Genomic DNA, 18,961 nt, shown 5'->3' with positions numbered 1-18,961 from the left:
GCTCACTAGAAACAACTCTTTACCCCTAGAATGGCCTAGGACTCCCCAGAAATGACCCAAGACTCTAAAAAATGACCCATGACTCCCATAAATGACCCAAGGCAGCCTAAAGGCGACCCTTCAACCAAAAACGACCCAGGATTTACTGAGAACGATCCAGGATTCCCAGATATAACTTTTTGATGTCTGGTTCAAAGATGATCATTAAAGAGTAACAACTCCACACTGGGCAGTGCCAGAAACATGCGAGTTGAGGAGGTAGACACTCAGATGCCTCAATACATAAGATACATCAAGTGTCTAGGTTGCATGGGTACGCATATCCACACCCCTAGGACATGTAACCACGTACCCAAGTACTGGGTACTCAGTGGAGAAGATCATAGCTAAGGGCCTTGATTAAGATTTCTGATTTGTTTGTGCATCAGCTTGTTGTGTATCAAGCTTAATTCAATTCATAATCAGTTTGAAACTTTGATATTATAGTGATTAACAGTAAACTTTATCACTATTCAAGTCAGAAGTTTATCAGTTACAATATGTCATTGTTATGTGATTTATGATCTTGTTCATGTTTAAAATCTGTCTTCTCTGTTATGCATTTAAACATCTAGCATATATTATTACTACATACATATTGCTAATCTGAAACTGAAAACTTTATCACTGTTCAAGTCAGAAGTTTATCAGTTGCAATATGTCATTGTTATATGATTTATTATCTTGCTCATGTTTAAGTTCTGCCTTCTCTGTTTTGCATTTAAACATTTAGCATATATTATTACTACAAACATATTGCAAATCTGAAACTGAAACAATCCATTACATCTGCCAACTTTATTACTGTTCTTGTTTTGAAAAACCATTGTCATGACTCATATTTTCAGATTTTCTATAAACAAATATTTACATACTTAAGCATCCCTGTCCCCTATTTTGAAAAATAGCCATACCTGTTCTTGTACCCTAAGTACCTAAGCACCCCTGTCCCTATACAACCTTGTCAAATACTAACATCAAGATCATCCATCATATACAAATACAAGTTCTAATCCAACCACAAGAGAAATTGCATCAAGAGTACAACTAAAAAGATCAAAAGGACAAGAGAGAAAGAGAAGGTCAAGCAAGATTCTGGATCTAGACGAGAAGACTGTTCTTGTTCTCTGATCTCCACCAGTGGTATACGTAGCAATGCCTCTCAGCTACGTGGAACCCATAGGCCAACACTGCCATTCGCATGGAGATAATAACCCGACTGCAGTCAAAAAAGACATAAGCATCCAAAGCTTACACACATGCCAAATAGTGCATGACACAAGAATACAATGATCATGATTGCAATGCAATACATCAGGTCACTAGTCCAAACACGCTATCGCTTGGTCTGTACTAGCCCAAGCTATATAGTGGTATGCTTCCTCGGGAGACTACATACCGTGTCCTTGCACTGATTTCCATAGAAGGCTGGCGACTGTACAAACCCCACACTACGTGTCAGCTTCCTTGGGACGCTTGACAACCGTACATGTGTGTAGATCACTTATTAAGTTTTATTACCCATGTATTTAAATCTGGTTATCACTTGTAAGAATCTCCTCGGGTTACCTTGTCGGCCACTTCCAGGTTGGGGTACACTTGGGAGGCTAGTCCACCCCACTATCCTACATACCCAATTTTATTTTACGATGAGTGCCATAAGGTATTGCAAATTTCCAACCCAACCCTCAAATGAACAAACACTCAATTGACCTAAATCCAATAGTTTGGGTTTCACAAGATCTTGCCATATGCACGTGCACGTGCTTGTGGGTTGGCACAACTAACTTCACATAAATCCATGATAAAACCAATGCAAGGGTTGGATTCGAGAAATGCAAGCAAAGGAACCAAGTATGAAAAGTCAGTCAATCAAGCATCTTACCGTGAGTACGGACTCACCAATGAATCCAAAACTCACCAAGTAAAAACATAGGATGAATGGAAACATGGAGGAAAATTCATTTCCATTATCGAAACTTTAGGCCACCAAATCCCAACTCAAATCTGGGTGGCACACAAAACGATGCACATGAAAAATACCCAAATACTAAGCATCTCGAAATGCGATGAAATTGAAAACTCACTTCTAAAAGATATTCAAACTCCCAAAAATACAATAAAGTGCCATTCCGGGCATACACAAAATCTGACTGCATAAAATTACCAAAACATCATTTTGAAAAGCCAAAAACATAAAAATATACGTGCCTAACCATCCATGCTATGGAAAAACATAAAACGGAAGGGATCACTAGTTCTCAACCCCCAATTATCTAGCAACAACCAAATCATCAACAAGCAGAGTAAATCGAAAGAAATGTGAGAGGCCTACCTCTCATGAGATGCTGCAAAGTGGGAAATGCAACAAGAAAATAATGACTCCAAAATGTGATGGAAACCTCGACAAACGAGGAGAATCCTTCTATGAATCCAATGAGCATATCCTCATGACGATCTGACAAGCCAATCTCCCACAACGAGTAAAACATGAATTTCTCATAAAGGGGTTTTGGACCAAATTCTTCAATTCTCCAAATCTCAAAGTAAGAAGTGAGGATTAAACTCACTTTTGCCTAATATAAGGACTTTTATTAAAGTGACTTATAAATTAGACTATTAAACCACTTAATAGACTAATTGGCCCCTTTCCCAAATCAAATAAGATAATTCTAGGTATTTGGAGTTCAACTAGGACAAATTAGCTGGTAAATGAAATAAATTAAAGAAATAATTAAAATATCCCAAGTTAATTAAATCAACATTCTAATAAATATTTTTTGTGACAACTCTGAAACCCTAAATGCACAGTCACGCTCATGGGTCTAATCACAGAATGCATTATGAATCTGGATATACCCATTATTGGAGGGTTAATAATAACAATAATACAGATACATCACCCAAATAGGTACAACATTGGCTTAATATGAACGGTTAAGATCATTGTCTCTTGGTTTCACTATCAGGGATATAGGTACACACTTAGATCCTAAATTCAGGGTGAATATACCCAGTACCTGTTCAGTAAATTCAACTGTAGGTGCTCAATATATAAATAGATGAAGCACAAATAGATAAATAGTCATGTGAAGGAGAATAAGATACCATGTAGATAAACAAAATCCCACTTCGTACTAGCACTGACGTGCAACAATGCATAGCAGTGGTGCAATACAACATAAGAACATAATAATCGTATGATAAAGCATTTAGATAATCATTCTTAATCTTTTGAGCATATATCTATTGAAGGTAAGAGACATATATCCATAACACAAAAGCTCACCAGAAATGAATCCAATAACATCCATCTGATAAAGTATAGACTATTGTCCAAGTCCGAATACAAAATAAACTAGGTATCATTATAAAGCATCATTATAAAGCATCATATCACATGACTAGCATCATCATGCAAATACAATCAAACTGAATAGCAAAATCATCTAAGATCTAGCAACTATGATATTGGTAACCAAAATAATGTATAGTCATCGAAGCATCTCAATATGCAAATAATCACGTTTTAACTATCAAAGTCTCTCACATGTCAAAATAGTCATAAAACAAAGTGCAAATATGTGAGGCATTACAAAAGATCAAATATTTCTACCAAATAATTTTATAAATAAATGTATATATATTACTAATCATCTCAATCTATTTAAATGAATCATTTAATAACCGTTGAATATAAGAAGCCAATCATCAATAGTTCCATTTCCATAATTGACAATAAGAGGGGTTGGAGAGGAAGCATATTTGGGTGCCCTAAATTTACCAAAATTAAGCTCAAGAGCATGGAGTATCTAAACATAATCTCTTGGCCTCAAGTGGCAGGAGCTTTTGTCCTTCCAGCATGAGGTGGGCTATTGAGAAGGGGAATATTCACCTACTTCCTTAATCATGACTCCACAATAAGGCACCCTAAATTCACCATAACTAAGTCATATATATATATATATATATAGAGAGAGAGAGAGAGAGAGAGAGAGAGAGAGAGAGAGAGCTCTCCCCAAGAAGTGGCATATATCTTTGCTTCTTGCAAGAAGTTTTACAAAATGAGAAATAAGAAGGTTTTCTCTCTGAGAAGTTCTGAACTTCTAGGCGAGAAGTTGGCCACTTCTCGCTAACTTCTCATGATTACCAGCCTACTTCTCGCGGCGGACGGTAGTAAAAATGAGATGCCTGATGAGTTGCCTATTTTGTATTCATTTTGCATTTTTGAGCGTTTGGAGGAGAGAAGGGTTTTGGGGGACGAAAATAGTGCTTGGCAGCCTTGTAGATCGATATAAAATTCCTGATATTTTCATGAGAAGTTACCGATTTATCTCTGATATTTTCTGTAATTGTTTTTTGTCTCATTGATAGGTGGCAAAAAGCGAGATTTTGAACTATATATATATCAAAATGTACTTGTAAAAAGAATTTAAACTAACATGCTAAAGCTGATTTTTTTAACTAAACATAATTAAATTGCATTAAATTGGAAAGATAACTTTCTAAGAAGATTTTAATATGCACATCATTATTCCCAACTTAAGCAGAATACAAAGTAAAAGGGAGAGTTCTTTATGATCTAATAAGCTACTTGGAATCTAGTTGTCTTTCTTTAAGTTCCACTTTGCAACATGGAGGGGAAAGTACCACTGGGGCATTTTCCCCCTCAACTACGGATCTATTACTAGCCCCCTTGCTCACTTCCTACTAGAAGCGGGCCCAACTTTTTGTAAGGGATGTAAACATAGTTATAACAAGCCATTTAAGAATTGGTGTAAGATCCTACAAGTCTTGGTCACACCCTATAGCTGTTGCTAACTTAGCATGACACCTGATTGTTAAGTTTTTGCCCAGAAATTAGATAAACAACAATAGAAGAGCATAGACAATACAGAAATGACTCAATACATTTATCTTGGGAAAACCCTTCCACTTGAAGGAAAAACCCAGCTACACCAAAAAAAATCACTTTATTGGCAATAAAATGTTCAAGTACGAGAATTTCACTTGATTACCTTACAATACACTAGGCAATAATGAATAGATTGAATTTAGACTCTTTATTTTACACACAAAGGTCTCTTCAAATCCCAGATGCAAGACCCTTCATATTCCCAGATATTTGACACTTCATATTTCCATATGCATACCTCCTTGCATGACGTATGACACATGTCCTTTTATATAACATTATCTTAAATAATCTCATAAATATCCTTTTCAGCTGAAGGTGACCATAATGGTCATAACAAACATATTTCCATTTTATAAGAGCAAAGATCTCTATTGCAGCTACAATCTTCAACACTCCCTTTTAGCAAGAGAGAGATATTCTATAAGGTAGACACACATATCTACAACCAAAGGTATCAATGACAAATTCACATAAAACATGATATCTCAGCATAACATAATACACCATAGTTACTTCATAGGCACACAAAATCATAGTCATGGAGTCACACATGACTTTCATCATGTCTACTTGTAGAGGGTGATCCACCATACTTACTTGCAAAGGATGGATGGGGCCTTTCACCTCAAACTTCTCCTACATAAGACTTCATTTCCACCATGCCTATTTGCAGAGGGTAGTCCACCATACCTACTCGTAGAGGGTGGAACGAGGGCTTTTTCTTCAAACTTCTCCTAGAGAAGAATGCATTTCCACCATGCCTACTTATAGAGGGTGAAATGAGATCTTTCACCTCAAACTTCTCCCAGAGAAGAATGCATTTATAATTGAGATTTTCTCTGAGACTCTCTCTCAACAGGGACATCTCACCACAATAAGATAGTTAACTATTGCATAAACTTGCAAAGGGTTGAACATCTCCCTCTATCACATAACCTCCCTCGGAGGTTGAATAGTCTCTCTCTCTAAATGTGATCTTCCTCTTTTAATATTGTGCCACTAGTTCAATATCAAGACTGCAAACAATGTTGCATGATCTCTCACCATCCCATTGCATCCTGCAACCGAGAGAGATTCATAAGATCCATTTATCATAGAGATCAATTCAAAGATATACTATATTTCCAGCTACATACAAACATAATAGAATACTTATCTCTTTGAAGTTTGATCTCAACACACATGCACAATTTTTAAATAAGTGCAGATCAATATTCATATGACTTTGATGAATAAATTGTACTGCTCAATAAAGATGTTACCATAAAAGAAAATGAGAACTGACATCTTCTACAATAACCTGCCAGTCTCAACGGTAAGGAATTATTTCTTAAAAACTCATTAGACTCTCTCTCTCTCTCTCTCTCTCTCTCTATCTATCTATCTGAATGCAATAAAGTTGTCACATATCCTTAGAATTGTTGATTCAGTCTCATGACTACATGCAACATCCTCATGTTCATGAATCTCTCAATGTATCATTGATGCATCATACAATGAAGATAGATTAATAATAATTCATAAAATCAATCTATCATAAAGAGATAGAGATTAATGCTAAAAAATGCCCCCATATACATAATTCTTCTATAGGATTGTTTTTTGTAAAATTACTGACTTTGTTCCATAATGCCCTCTTATCTACTTTGGGGTTGGACCATATACATTTATAAGTGTGAATTGAATATCACTTCTGAAACTTTTAATTCTCCCTCCCATCCATTTTTTTTATTTGATACCATCCTATTGAAGTTTATCTTTCTAGGATCCTAAATAATGCCAATACCTTATGAGGCCCCTGTAGCTTCTATCATATCAGGTTTCCAAAAACCAAGTCTTTTGCTTAGATTATCTCCTTTAGTTAACTTAGTCTGTTGTATTATAATAATTTCAGATTCAAAGAGGGTTAAGTTGCACTTCAACAAACACTTTTTGTTAAGGGCATGCAATCCCCTAACATTCCATATAGTTATCCTCATTGCCCTGTGGGAAGGCTCAACCCGTTCCTGGCTTTGAGTACATCTTGAATCTTTTTTTGATTCTCTGCTTTTCCTGAGGCAGTTTTGAGTTCAACTAATAATTTCTTCCCTTGTTTTTTGAGTTGTTTTCAACCATTTAGAGTCTCTGAGCCTTCCATGGTTGTGGCTAAGCCCAATTTATTAATATTTCTATTAGTATTTTTAGTACTATTTACAATTGATTTGTCTACTATGTCTTCACTTTCTTCTCTCAATTCTTGAATTATTTGTTCACTAGTTGTGATTTTCTCATCCTCGGTTGCTTCCATTTGTTCTTTATATTTTTCTTTCTTGATCTCCTTTATATTTACTTGATTTTGATCTATTGGGGCTAAAATTCCAAACTCCAACCATAATTGATTTGGAACTGTCTCACACTTATTATTGTTTCTATTTCTATAGGAATATGTGCCAAGTTTTGTCCATCTTGTTCAATCTTTTCTTAGATGCTTGTCTGTGTTACCTTATCCTCAAATGGATTATTCCTTCCTGTCAGAGTCTGTCAAAACTTCTAGGATTTTTGTTTTAATACCTTTGATCTCTTCCTCGTGCCAATAGGAATGATATCTTCTCTATCCTTCTCTGAGATTGATGTCATCGTGAGGTGTTCTAAATCTTTCAGGTTCATAGTCTCTACTGTTATTTCATTTTGAGAAGCTTCTTCTTCCTTATCCTTGTTGATATACCCTGTCAAGCCAATATTTTCTTCTTCTACTAGTTTATTCTCCTTATGTCTTGTTCCGTTCCAATATTTCTCCAATTTGAGATTTTGTTATCTTATCTGTCCGAGTTTCAGTTTTTGGGATATTAATTGCCTTTTGATTATTTGATCCATCCTGGCTGATTTTGTGATTCTCATTTAGTCTTTCCTCTGAGTTCAATGGCTGGTTTGGATCTATACTTGCTTGTTTAGGACTTTTGTTTGTCTTTTGTGGCTGGGAGCTAATATTATCTATTTCATCTTTCTTACTCTATTTAGAACTATTATCCGTTGTCTCCATTTGACTGTGTGCATGGAAGTGCTCTTTATGTTGTCTCCATTTGACTGTGTGCATGGAAGTGCTCTTTATGGGCTTTGACCCATAGGATTAGCTGATCACTAATATCATTATGGATAAGCATTGTGTCATGAATCAACTTGTTGTGAATGATCATACTTGCTCTAACATCTTCTATAAATATATTTTATTGTGTACAAATTTCACATTGCTGTAATCTGTTGATAGTTTTCTCAATAGTGTTGCTTTCCACTATATTCGTAGCATTCTCTTGAGAAGAGTTGGTTCTGCTCTCTATTTGATCCTTGTTTATTTGTGGCTCTTGTGACTGGGTGATATCCTTGTTAATGTTTGTTTTCTCCATATCTTTTGCCACTATTTCCCCATCTTCTATGTCCACTGCTGGGTAGCATATTTCACTAGCAAGATTCGGTTCTTGCACACATAAACTGTTCTTTTCTGCCCTCTCTATTGCGGGTAAGTTTTGGTGATTCAAGTTGTCGGATAAAGGTTTTCTTGTCTGAGGCTTATTCCTATTGTATATTGATGGAAAGACATGTTTAAGATTTGTATTCCTTTTAGCAAACCTTGGGATTGCTGTCCTAATAGATTCCATTACGATTATTTCTTGGCTCCCATTTAAAGAATTTAACATTGAAGCCTACTGAAAACATAAAGATTTTGAAAGAAATTCATCCCTGATAAATTTACTGTTACATTGAAGATATACCAAATGCTTGGACACTATAGAAATACTTGTTCCTTGAAAAAGTCGTCCAACCATTTTGCTAGATTCGGGTCGCTTGAATCTGGGCTATTCCAAAATGCGAAAACCCTCAAATTCTGGCACTCCCTCTAGCGACTCTCACTGTACTTGTTACTGATGATTAAGATGCCATCCTTGCTATTATAGCTGTTATCGCTGGACCTTGAAAAGTCATTAACCCATCCACCTGCCTACTTATCGTTTGGAGAGTTTTCTTGATACCCATCAGCTCTAGATCTTTTAATACTCAGTGATTGGCCTGAACTAGGATTTTGATTGGAAAAATCCCTCCTGTGCGGTGGTATATATGTCTTAGTAGATGCCTTCTTATCCAAATGAATTGGGTGGACTTCGAGATCTGGATGTAAGGGCTTACTAATTGATTGTGCCCTTGTATTAACTCCATTTGTTCCACCTAATAGAACCCTATTGGATTCTGTTAAATGGTTAGGGTGCCGACTGCCATTAATCTTGGATCTAGGTAAGTTGGGAGAAATCTTTACACGATTCTTTCTTTTGGTGACAATAGTCCATTCTTCTTTATTTTGCCTGTTGTCAGAGCCATTGCAGTTAGGGATTTCCTTATTTCGTTCCTTTTCCTTGTGTTGGAAGTACTGGTTTTTCCCTTGCCCTTCAAATTTTTGCGTGAATAGAGATTCTTGAGAGTTGGATGAATCTTGCCATGCTTTCTTGAAGTATTTAGTTTTTGAAAAGTCATCCTGAGGCTTCTTAATAGATGGTGGTTTTGAAGAATTGCGTGATTTGAAGATGCTATATGATTCTGGATTCAAGTTGCTGATAGTACTCTTGCTTGTTGGGTCGGAGTTTTTGACATTTTGTAGAATAGTGAAACAATTGGAAGTAGGCAAAGCTGTAGATATCGCATACTTTGTTTTGTCAAAGTATGAGACATGTTTTTGGAGTAGTTGCGAATTTGCAAATGCCGAAAACAGAGGCATAGTTATTTGATTTGGTTTGATCACCCCTTATTTGTTTCTGTCTATGCTGAATGATAAAATTTATTTTCTGTCTGTATATTTAAAGTTGTCTATTTGTTTTTTTTTGTTGCCTTCGATTTTGCAAGAACTTTAATGCATAATGCTTGTGAAAACCTCCAAATTTGGTGACCAAATGATTCGAGTATGCAACCTCACGGCCCCTCCTGTGGGTGAATCTCACTGCTAAAATCAAAGGAAATTCGTTGGAAAATTGTGAATGTAGCCCACTGAAAATGAAGTGAATTAAAATATTAAAATTCCTCTTCGATTCTCTAAAGAAGGTGCTCGTTGATATAGAAGATCATGGTTTGGATTTTGCTCAAGCCTTCAAATTAGATCGACCAATGCTCAATGTTTGTTGGTTCAAATTAGTCAACCTCTGTGAATGCAGATCATAAGGTGGATTGCCCACGTGACTGGTGGAGAAGTCGTCAAGGGTATCGGCGATGCTGCGTTAGAGCATGGGCATTGACTGGAGAAGTGCCTTCTCAATGTCGACCCGTGAGATGCAATCTTGGATGATCAAAGATGAAGATCAGATCTACCTACACAAAAAGTCTTCTGCCGCTAGTTGGGGGTTCTGGGTCTCCTGCTTGTCTATGACAGATTACTTACTTTCGTATGCACTGACATTCACAGATTAGATTTCTTTTAATGTCTACAAATGGATTGAGAGTTCACTGCTATTATTCCTTATGCAGATTGCTATTCCTATTTGTTTGCTTATTTTCTATTTGCTTCTGCTTCTGCTTTTATTCGCTGTTCGTCTCCCTTCTAATAGTATGTGATTCCAAGATTATTTTTTAATTCTATGATAGAGAAGTGTGAATGTTTACTCAAAGCTTTCAAAAATTGAAGAGCTAACTCCACAGTAAAATTTAAATGCATATTTGTGTTCCAGTTGAACATATCTTACTTTTCTTTTCATGTTTTATGATGGTGCATTACTTGAATTCCCAGTGCTGAAGTATTTTCTCTTGTCGGTAAATTGTTGAGAAAATGCTTGATTGATTCCATTGAATCTATTGTAATGCAAATGGTTGAATTGTGCACTAGATACTGGTGTGGTTCATGTTTCCCACTTGAAATATAGTGGCTTACTTTATTACATTAGATTTATCCCCTTCGCTAAAATAGTGTCTTCAGTCTGAAAATTAAGTTGCTGAGGAAATTCTTCATTCATTCAGTGAATGTATTTCAGTCTAAATGTTGGACTGGACACTACATGTTGTTACTATGTTTCATGTTTCTCACTTCCTGGTTTTATGAAAAGTAAATGTAATCTTGTGTTTTCTGACCAGAATATTATATGTATCATTCTAGTTGAAGCTGTTTTCTTTATTTGAAGCACAGGCTGTGGGTTATAATTCTATCGAGGCTGAAGATTGGGAAGTGGCTACTAGAGGTGAGGATATGAGCAAATTGGAGACTCTGTTACTTGATAAAAATCGGAAGATGGAACACGAGCTAACTCAATTGAAGGTATAGAACTTTCCAGATTGAAGTAGAATTCAACATGTTATTTTAGGTTGAACTTTTTAGGGGAGGCGAATGGACTTTCTGCCTTATTTCATTTCTGATGTTGATAGGTAACTACTGTTTTGCATATGCATCTTGTTTGTCCTGTTAAGATTCAAAGCAGATTGTGTGTTCTTTTGAAGGTCAAAATATCTGAAAAAACAATTGAAGCTGAAACATCAGAAGCTAGAGTGAAAGAGCTGGGTATGAAGGTTGATGAGCAACATAAATTAATTTCAAAATTAGAGGAAGACATATTAAAGGTTCAGTTGAATATTAACTTTCTCCTGATAACTATTGTTTGTTGCACTAATTATGTTTTCATCTGTTCACCTGTTTGGGAATTGATTTCGCAAGCGATTTGGGAATATGATTTGTTGCATGCACTACACTTTACAGGGCTATAGCTCTACTGACCGAAGATTGGTAAAGCCAGATGACTGGGATCTACCAGAACTTGGAATTTCTGAAATTCTAGAGGTGTTCGTTGGAACTTTATCTCACTTATGTAGAAAGTTAAATTCTTCTTATTGTAGATGTATTTTGATCAATAATTTTGTTATAGGCTACGTAGCCATGTAAACCATCTCCATCATCTAATTTTTTCCTTAATAAGGACCTGCATATTAACTGCATGCATCGGGTTATTTCCCTTTTACAATTTTATGTTGAGGTGTGGTACTATTTTAATCATTGCACTGGAAATTTCTCCACATCCTTTTGAAACATGTTTGTAAAACTAGAAGACACTCCTGAACATAATAGTAAAACAATAGCCACAATATCATTCTTGGAAACACATTCAATCAATGTTCATGGAAATAACTGAAGATGAAAAACGGATATTCAATATCATATTGCCTGAACAAAATATTAGAACAATTGGCATAATATCATTCTTGGAGACACTGTCAATCAAAGTTTGCAAAATCATAGTTTTGGATGATAAATTGATACACAATATGATTTATCACTTGTGCTTACAGTTTTAAATAACTGTAGGGCCTGGCCTGGGGCACAATATATCAAATTTTCAATATTTTTTCTAGACACTGATAAAAGATGCACCATGTCAACCCACAGGCATACCTATGGTTTTTGAAATTTTCAGTGCCACCAGTGCTCGCATAAATGCAATTTTATCTCTAGCATATTTGCTTCTTGACTGTTTGATGGCACATGTAAAATATATGCCTGAAGATAGCGATGCAAATTTGGTTACATGTAGATGATTTATGTAGAGGAGCTTATTTAACTTATAATTATCTTGTGTGATATGTTTAATCTAAATATAATTGATAGAAATTAATAATCTATAGGGTTTTTTCTTTTCGTTGTGCCTTTTTTAATCCATTGTGTCATGGTTATATCTTCATCTTCCAGTAACTTGATATATTATATATTATTTTGGGCTCTCTAATCATTGATTTTAATTTGGTTTTATTAATATGTCATCTCATGTGCTTTCCAAGTATTACTGTAACTTCCACTTTTGATAACTAAAAATAATTTCTAAGCCAAAAAAATAGTTGCCTAATCTGAGGGTTTGAAGCAAGTTACCGAACTACTCACACCAAAGGATAGTAGATACACTCACCTCTTGATTTAATGACATATCTATAAAGAAAATATTAAGATAAATATATTGTCCTTGATCAAATAGAATTCTTGTAACGTCCATAAAACTAAAGATAGCCTTTAATGTAGGAAAATAAAATATTAAATGTACAATAGGAGTATAATGTGCTTATTTTTAGCAATATTCATTTGTGAGCATTTTCTTAGTTTTTGAGTTTTCCCATCTGCAGTTTGGTGTGTCGAGGAGAATTAAAAACTTTCTAAGTGCTTTGACTTGGCTAATAGTTACTTTGATTATTGGCAATGAGCTCAAGTAGAAGTATGGGTTAGTAGAACATTTCTAAAAGTGATTTTTGATGCTTGCTATGATCTCCAAACTTCTTGGAGAGGCCATTTATTTTTATGTGTCACCTAGTTGGCCTTGATTATCATTCCAAATCTTCAATATCATGTTGGAATGATCAAGGCTTGATCTCGATGAAGTTTCTTTTTTTTTTTCAATTTGGGTAAGTTATTAAGTTATTTTATAGTTAATTTACTTAAGTTGTCTAATGCTGGGAAATATTGAAAGGACCATTGTTGTTTTTGGGTCCTCATTTAACCATGGGCAATGATTCAATCATTGTTGCCGTCCTAACTATTGACTTTATAATACTAAAGATTATCTACCCAAAGATTTTATATACTGCAACCTCTGCTCACGATGATGTCTCTACTCACGATGGGGTGTTTTCTCGCAACATCCCTCTCTGATCCCTTCTCTATGTGTGCTTTCATTGCCGCTTGTTTGTTCGCTATCCTATTGATTTGTCTATTCATGGGCCTTCTACGTGTTCTAGGTCTTTGTCATCTTCTGATTTCATTGACTGTGATTCTCTCGTTTTCTTTTCTTAGCGTGTGTTCACTTCTTGCTCGGCTTGTTTAGTTGTTTCTCGTTGTCTATGTGCCTCATGATGATACCATTTTGTGGCTTCCTCGGTTTTGTCTTTGTTGCCTCTTCTTTGGGTCTGTGGTTTCCTTGCTGCTTTAGTTGGTTGCTTGGTGCATTTCCTAGGCCTTGTGTTCGTTCTTGTTTGCAATTCATGCCTCCTCTATGGAGTTTTCCTTTCTGGGTCAGTGCTCTTGTTTGTGCAAGTTTTCTCCTTCCATTTTTAGTTCTTGTTTCCCCAACTCGATTTTTGTTGATTCCTGGGCTTTTGTTCTTCATGCGATTGCGCAAGCATTTCATGCATTGGATGCATAGTTACAGGATTCAAACTCGCTTTTGATTCGGAAAGTTAAAATCCAACTCAAACTTGGACTCGGTGACCGGACTCAGAACATTGAAAAACCCATGAAAATCAAAGATTTTTAAGGATTTTAAGATTATTTCATGCATCTTTCAGTCAATTAACATCAAATACATAATAATTGAGATAAATAGAAGCTACTTAATACACATACACAATTTTGCATAGATCACATATGTATAAAAGCGGATTTTTGAAGGAAAAAACTGAATAACACAATGTAAACTATAAAGTATAAAGTAATAAACATAGTGTCACTGCAGTGTCAAAGACTCAAATGTCTACAATATTCATGGATTAAGAAATCCATGGTATCAAAAGTTCAAAACCATATATCAAAATAACAACTAAAAGACTCAGGCTCATAGTAGTCTATGTCCTCCTACGAGTACGCTTAAGATAAGTCATGGAAGACTATAGAGCCATCCTCTCTCCCTGTGTCTGAGGCTAAACCTCATCCTCATCCTCATCCTCATCTTCATCCTCACCCACATAATCCTCATCATCAGACTTGGATCCATCACTCCTAGCCTCAAGGTCTTACACTATGTCTCCTCGCACTTTAGCCTCCTCAACTGCCATCTCTATTGCCTTAACATCCCAATCCACCTGATCTACCCACTCCACATCTTCATCACTGAAGATAGGATCAACAATCTCTGTGTTCCACTCTGCACGTGGATCAACATTCTCTAATACAATCGGTGATGTATCGATGCCTAAGATCTGTCTATGGCAAAGGCGGAGGTTATAGTGAACAAAGACAAGATCATTCAATTTTTTCACTGACAACCTATTGCGCTTCTTCGAGCATATGTGCTCAAATAGACTCCAATTACGTTCACATCTTGATGCACTCGATGGCTGGTTCAAGATTGTGAATCGCAGTCCTCTGTAAATTTGGCACCTTTGTGCCAAACATCTCCCACCATGCATCGGAAACAAGAAAAATTTAAATCATATCAATAACTTTGACTTTATCAAATTTAAATGGTAATAGAATTAGAAATTAGGATGTAGAATCAAAGATTTTTATTAGGCATCAATTCTGTCCTATTTTTCTTGCACAACTCCCATGCAAATAAGTCCACTTGAGCTTTCTTAAACAACTCAATTTCACAGACTACAATTTTTCCAATTCTTTAATTAGGTGACATTCTCTCTACAACATCGTAGAAGCCGCTCCACACCTCATCATCAACTTTGAAATGTGGGCTGAATTGGTATGTTGGATCAAGGAAGTAGGCCGCTGCATGTATAGGCTTGTGAAACAGATTGTGCCAACATCTATCAATGACATCTCATATAGGCCCATACCTATCTCGATTCCCTACAAAAAAAGAGTGAATGGCTTGCTTCACCCTATCCATGCCCTCATAAATGTAGCCCATTGAGGGCTTCTCTCCATTGGTAGTTCGTAGGAGAACAAGTGACTTTACAAATTGCAATCATTGTGAAAGTTGGAGGAGAAATATTCAGCTTTAAGTTTTTTTCTTTAAAAAATGAACAAAAATTTATAACATAATTTCATAAACAAAATAAAGTTGAAATGAAGACAAAAAGGAAAATTACCGTCACAATATCAACAATCGGTGTCCAAAAGGAAGCCTCATAAAAAATGTGATCAGCTACATCAATCCCTGCTGTGGTCTTTGCATATGATGATGCAATCCACTCCTCACTAACAAACATCCATCTCACACCTCCCTTTGAATCAAGCAAAGATTTCAATGTGAGAAAATTGGTTGCAAATCTAGTAACCCCTGGACGAGACAACTCCTTTTGGTCATTGTGTTTTCTCATGAGGTTGAGGACCCATGTATGATTATATATTGTATAACTCGGGGACTTGCACCCACTTCCCAAACCTAGAAGTACCCATACCCGAGATGTCCCCGCATTGGGTGCTTGCGCACCCAAGTACCCCCACCTTCGCCATTCCACACCCATGCTTCTGCTGAATTGGTACTTGGATTTCTATTTGGATTTTGTTTTTGAATGTTACTATTTGGTATATAATATGTTACTATGTTAAATGTTCAGTTGTTCTAGTTCATGTTGTAATTTAGATGTGTTCAAGTATTTTAATTTGGTATGTTCTACTAAAACTACATGTCATAACAAGCATTTCAAGTTCTATATGTATACTATACAACACCCCTTACTACTCCATCCTCCCCTTGCCACCGTCCCCTGGCCGTCCTTGTAATGTCCCCTTTTTCTAGGACATTATAATTCAATGTTGCCGGCTCACTTTGCCTAGGTTTTGGGGGCGAAAAGGTTCTTTACAAGGTTCAGTTCAAGATTTGGCCTAGACATTTCCAATTTCAGACCCATCTGAGCAGTTTTGGCAAGTTTAGATGATTACTATTTTTAGTAAGTAAATAGAACACTGAATTCTTGATATCTCAGTGTTGGTTTGGAAGCATCTCGTTGAGAGGTTTCCAATGAGTTATTGCATGTGCTTATCCGAGTTTATTTAGTCAGTTATTTTGATGCTTGATGATTATATGGTTTATTGGCTAAGTGACTTTTAAAGTTCATTTAATTTGTCACTTTATTTTAAAAAGGTACTATGTTCACTTAAGTGACTAAAGGACAAAAAAGGTGCTTTATCCCACATTGTTTAAAGGAGCATGCATCACATTGGGAAAAGTGATAAAGGTACAATAGGCTCCACATGGGAACTTATGAAGATTATAATATTTAAAACAAATATTAATCTGGGAGTTAGAAACAGTTACTGGTTATCTCTTCAAGGATGCAAACCCTTGAAGAAGCTTTTGGAGGTTAGATGCAAACCTAACCTTTTTACAGGTTTAATCTATATTGCCAATCTGACTGTTATTTCTGTTTATAAGATTGGATTTTCTGGATTGTTGCGTGTTATTGTATTGCTGATGTATAATATAGTAACGTTATTTGACAACTATTTGTGTTAATTGCTGGTTTAAATATGTACTTTTGAATATTGGAGGAAATAAACACACTTTTTTGAGTTTTCTCGTATGCATATCTGCTGGTTATAAATCGATTAACGTTTTGAAATTTATATTAAATATTGGTTTACTTTTCCGTTTTAAATTTGCTAGTTTTATATCAAGGGTTTTTAGTAAATATCCGGAAAGGGATTATTTTAGCCCCCCTACTGTTATGAAAATGAGGCCCATTTTCTCCCCGTCCCAAAGACTAGTCCTGGCGTCCTCCCGTCTCAGCGTACCCAAGTACTGGGGTTATATTGATTATATGTGAATTTGCATACACTCCTTCTTTGCTCTATAATTGTTTTTATTTATGGGAGTTTACCAAGATTCTCTAACATGAGGTCAATGCAGTGAGTAGCACAAGCGGTCCAAAATATGTGAGGGTGTCTCTCCATAAGAATCTTTCCTGCAGCAACATAATTATTTATAACTATCTGCACCACATTCTCACCTACATCCTTTATCACTTCATCCATTACCTCACAAAAATATTCAACATGCTTTGTTTTTCCTGAGGCATCAATTGATTTTAAAAAAAACGGGGCACTTTAAGAAAAATAAACAAATTAGTATAATGATTAATGATGAATCATAATTTATAAATTCATAATTTATAAACTTAATCATTTAAGTACAAGCTCTACTTCTAAATTTTTAATGTCTAAGACTCTAAGTACAATTACCTAATGAGGAGACAAGAAAATTGAGGAGTGTTCTACTCTTTCTATTAGTCCAACCATCATTCATGATGGTGCAACCCTTCGTCTTCCACACCTCACGCTGCTCCTTGATTGCACCTTCTACATCAGTCACCCATTGGGTCAAAATAGGGCCTCCTAGCTCGTTAGCACTAGGGGTTTTGAACCTCGGACCATAAACAGTAACAACATCGATTGCAGTTTGCCAATAAGGGGACCTAATACAAATAAAATAAAATTTAAAGTTAAACAAATTAGTTTATTATAAAAAAATTTGAAAACAAAATACAAATTAAAATAAACAAAATAAGCATATTATTGTCTTTTGAAAGTTGAAAGTTGAAAGCAAAAGAAGTAAGACATAAATTAAAATTTAAATAAATAAGTACCTTGCTGCATTGAATGAAATGTTGTTGTAGATGAAGAAGTGTCCAAGTGCCAATTTTGCATAATCATACTTCTCTTTGTTCCGACCCATGCTCTCAACCGATGGTTGTGCACCTGGAGCCATGCATGGAACAAACATGGAATCAAGTGTCGATCTTTGCTTACGAATGCGAGGCCCAATGGTCACACTTGTAGAAGCAGTGGCATCCGTAGGTGGAGTAGGGGATAATGGAGAGCAAAAACTAGAAGATCCTTGTTGGGCTAGTTGTGCCATTTCTTCTTGTCGCTTCTTTTTCAATTATTTTTTCTCCATTTTTTCGTCTATAAGAGTTTGCATGTCTCGCTTAACATGTTGGAGTATATCTTTGTATTTTTTAGCATCATGCCTAGGTATATGTGCTAGGTGATACTTCAATCTACTTATTCCTCCCCCATTATATACTACACCGCAATGCCAATATGTAACAACTCCCTTTTTGTGCCCTAGGATGGCATGTTTCAAAGCCCTATCCCTTGCTATTGCACTTGGGTCTGCATCAGGGTTAAATGCAGGCCTAGTGCGACTTCTAGAAGGCTCAACTTGAGACATTATGCCAATGTGTTTGCTGCTACAATATGTATATATTATAAATAGAAAAAAGTTAGCGTCAAATTAGATTTTTAAGCTTTAGGGCCTTCTTACTTTGTCATCAAGATAAATTAGAATAAATCTAGATTCTAAATAGTAGATAGTAGAAGTAGAGACCAAACAAATGTAAACAAAATGGGAA

The 18,961-nt window shown here is 35.8% G+C and overlaps 1 protein-coding gene across 1 annotated transcript in view; it reads left to right on the top strand.

The window, feature by feature from the left end:
- LOC149534592 (protein CASP) overlaps window positions 1-18,961 on the top strand; it is a 125,344-nt gene that overhangs the window by 92,892 nt on the left and 13,491 nt on the right. Inside the window, exons 11-13 of the mRNA XM_089807861.1 lie at window positions 11,091-11,219; window positions 11,399-11,518; window positions 11,655-11,735. Coding sequence (XP_089663987.1) covers window positions 11,091-11,219; window positions 11,399-11,518; window positions 11,655-11,735 — 330 coding nt within the window. The remainder of the gene's footprint in view (window positions 1-11,090; window positions 11,220-11,398; window positions 11,519-11,654; window positions 11,736-18,961) is intronic.

This window comes from Cupressus sempervirens, chromosome 10 (genome assembly GCF_028749045.1).
Source record: "Cupressus sempervirens isolate cs-2001-9-10 chromosome 10, ASM2874904v1, whole genome shotgun sequence".
In the NCBI taxonomy this organism is placed as follows: Eukaryota; Viridiplantae; Streptophyta; class Pinopsida; order Cupressales; family Cupressaceae; genus Cupressus; species Cupressus sempervirens.
Note: the sequence above shows the minus strand (reverse complement) of the source record. Positions and strands in the feature narration are given on the sequence as shown.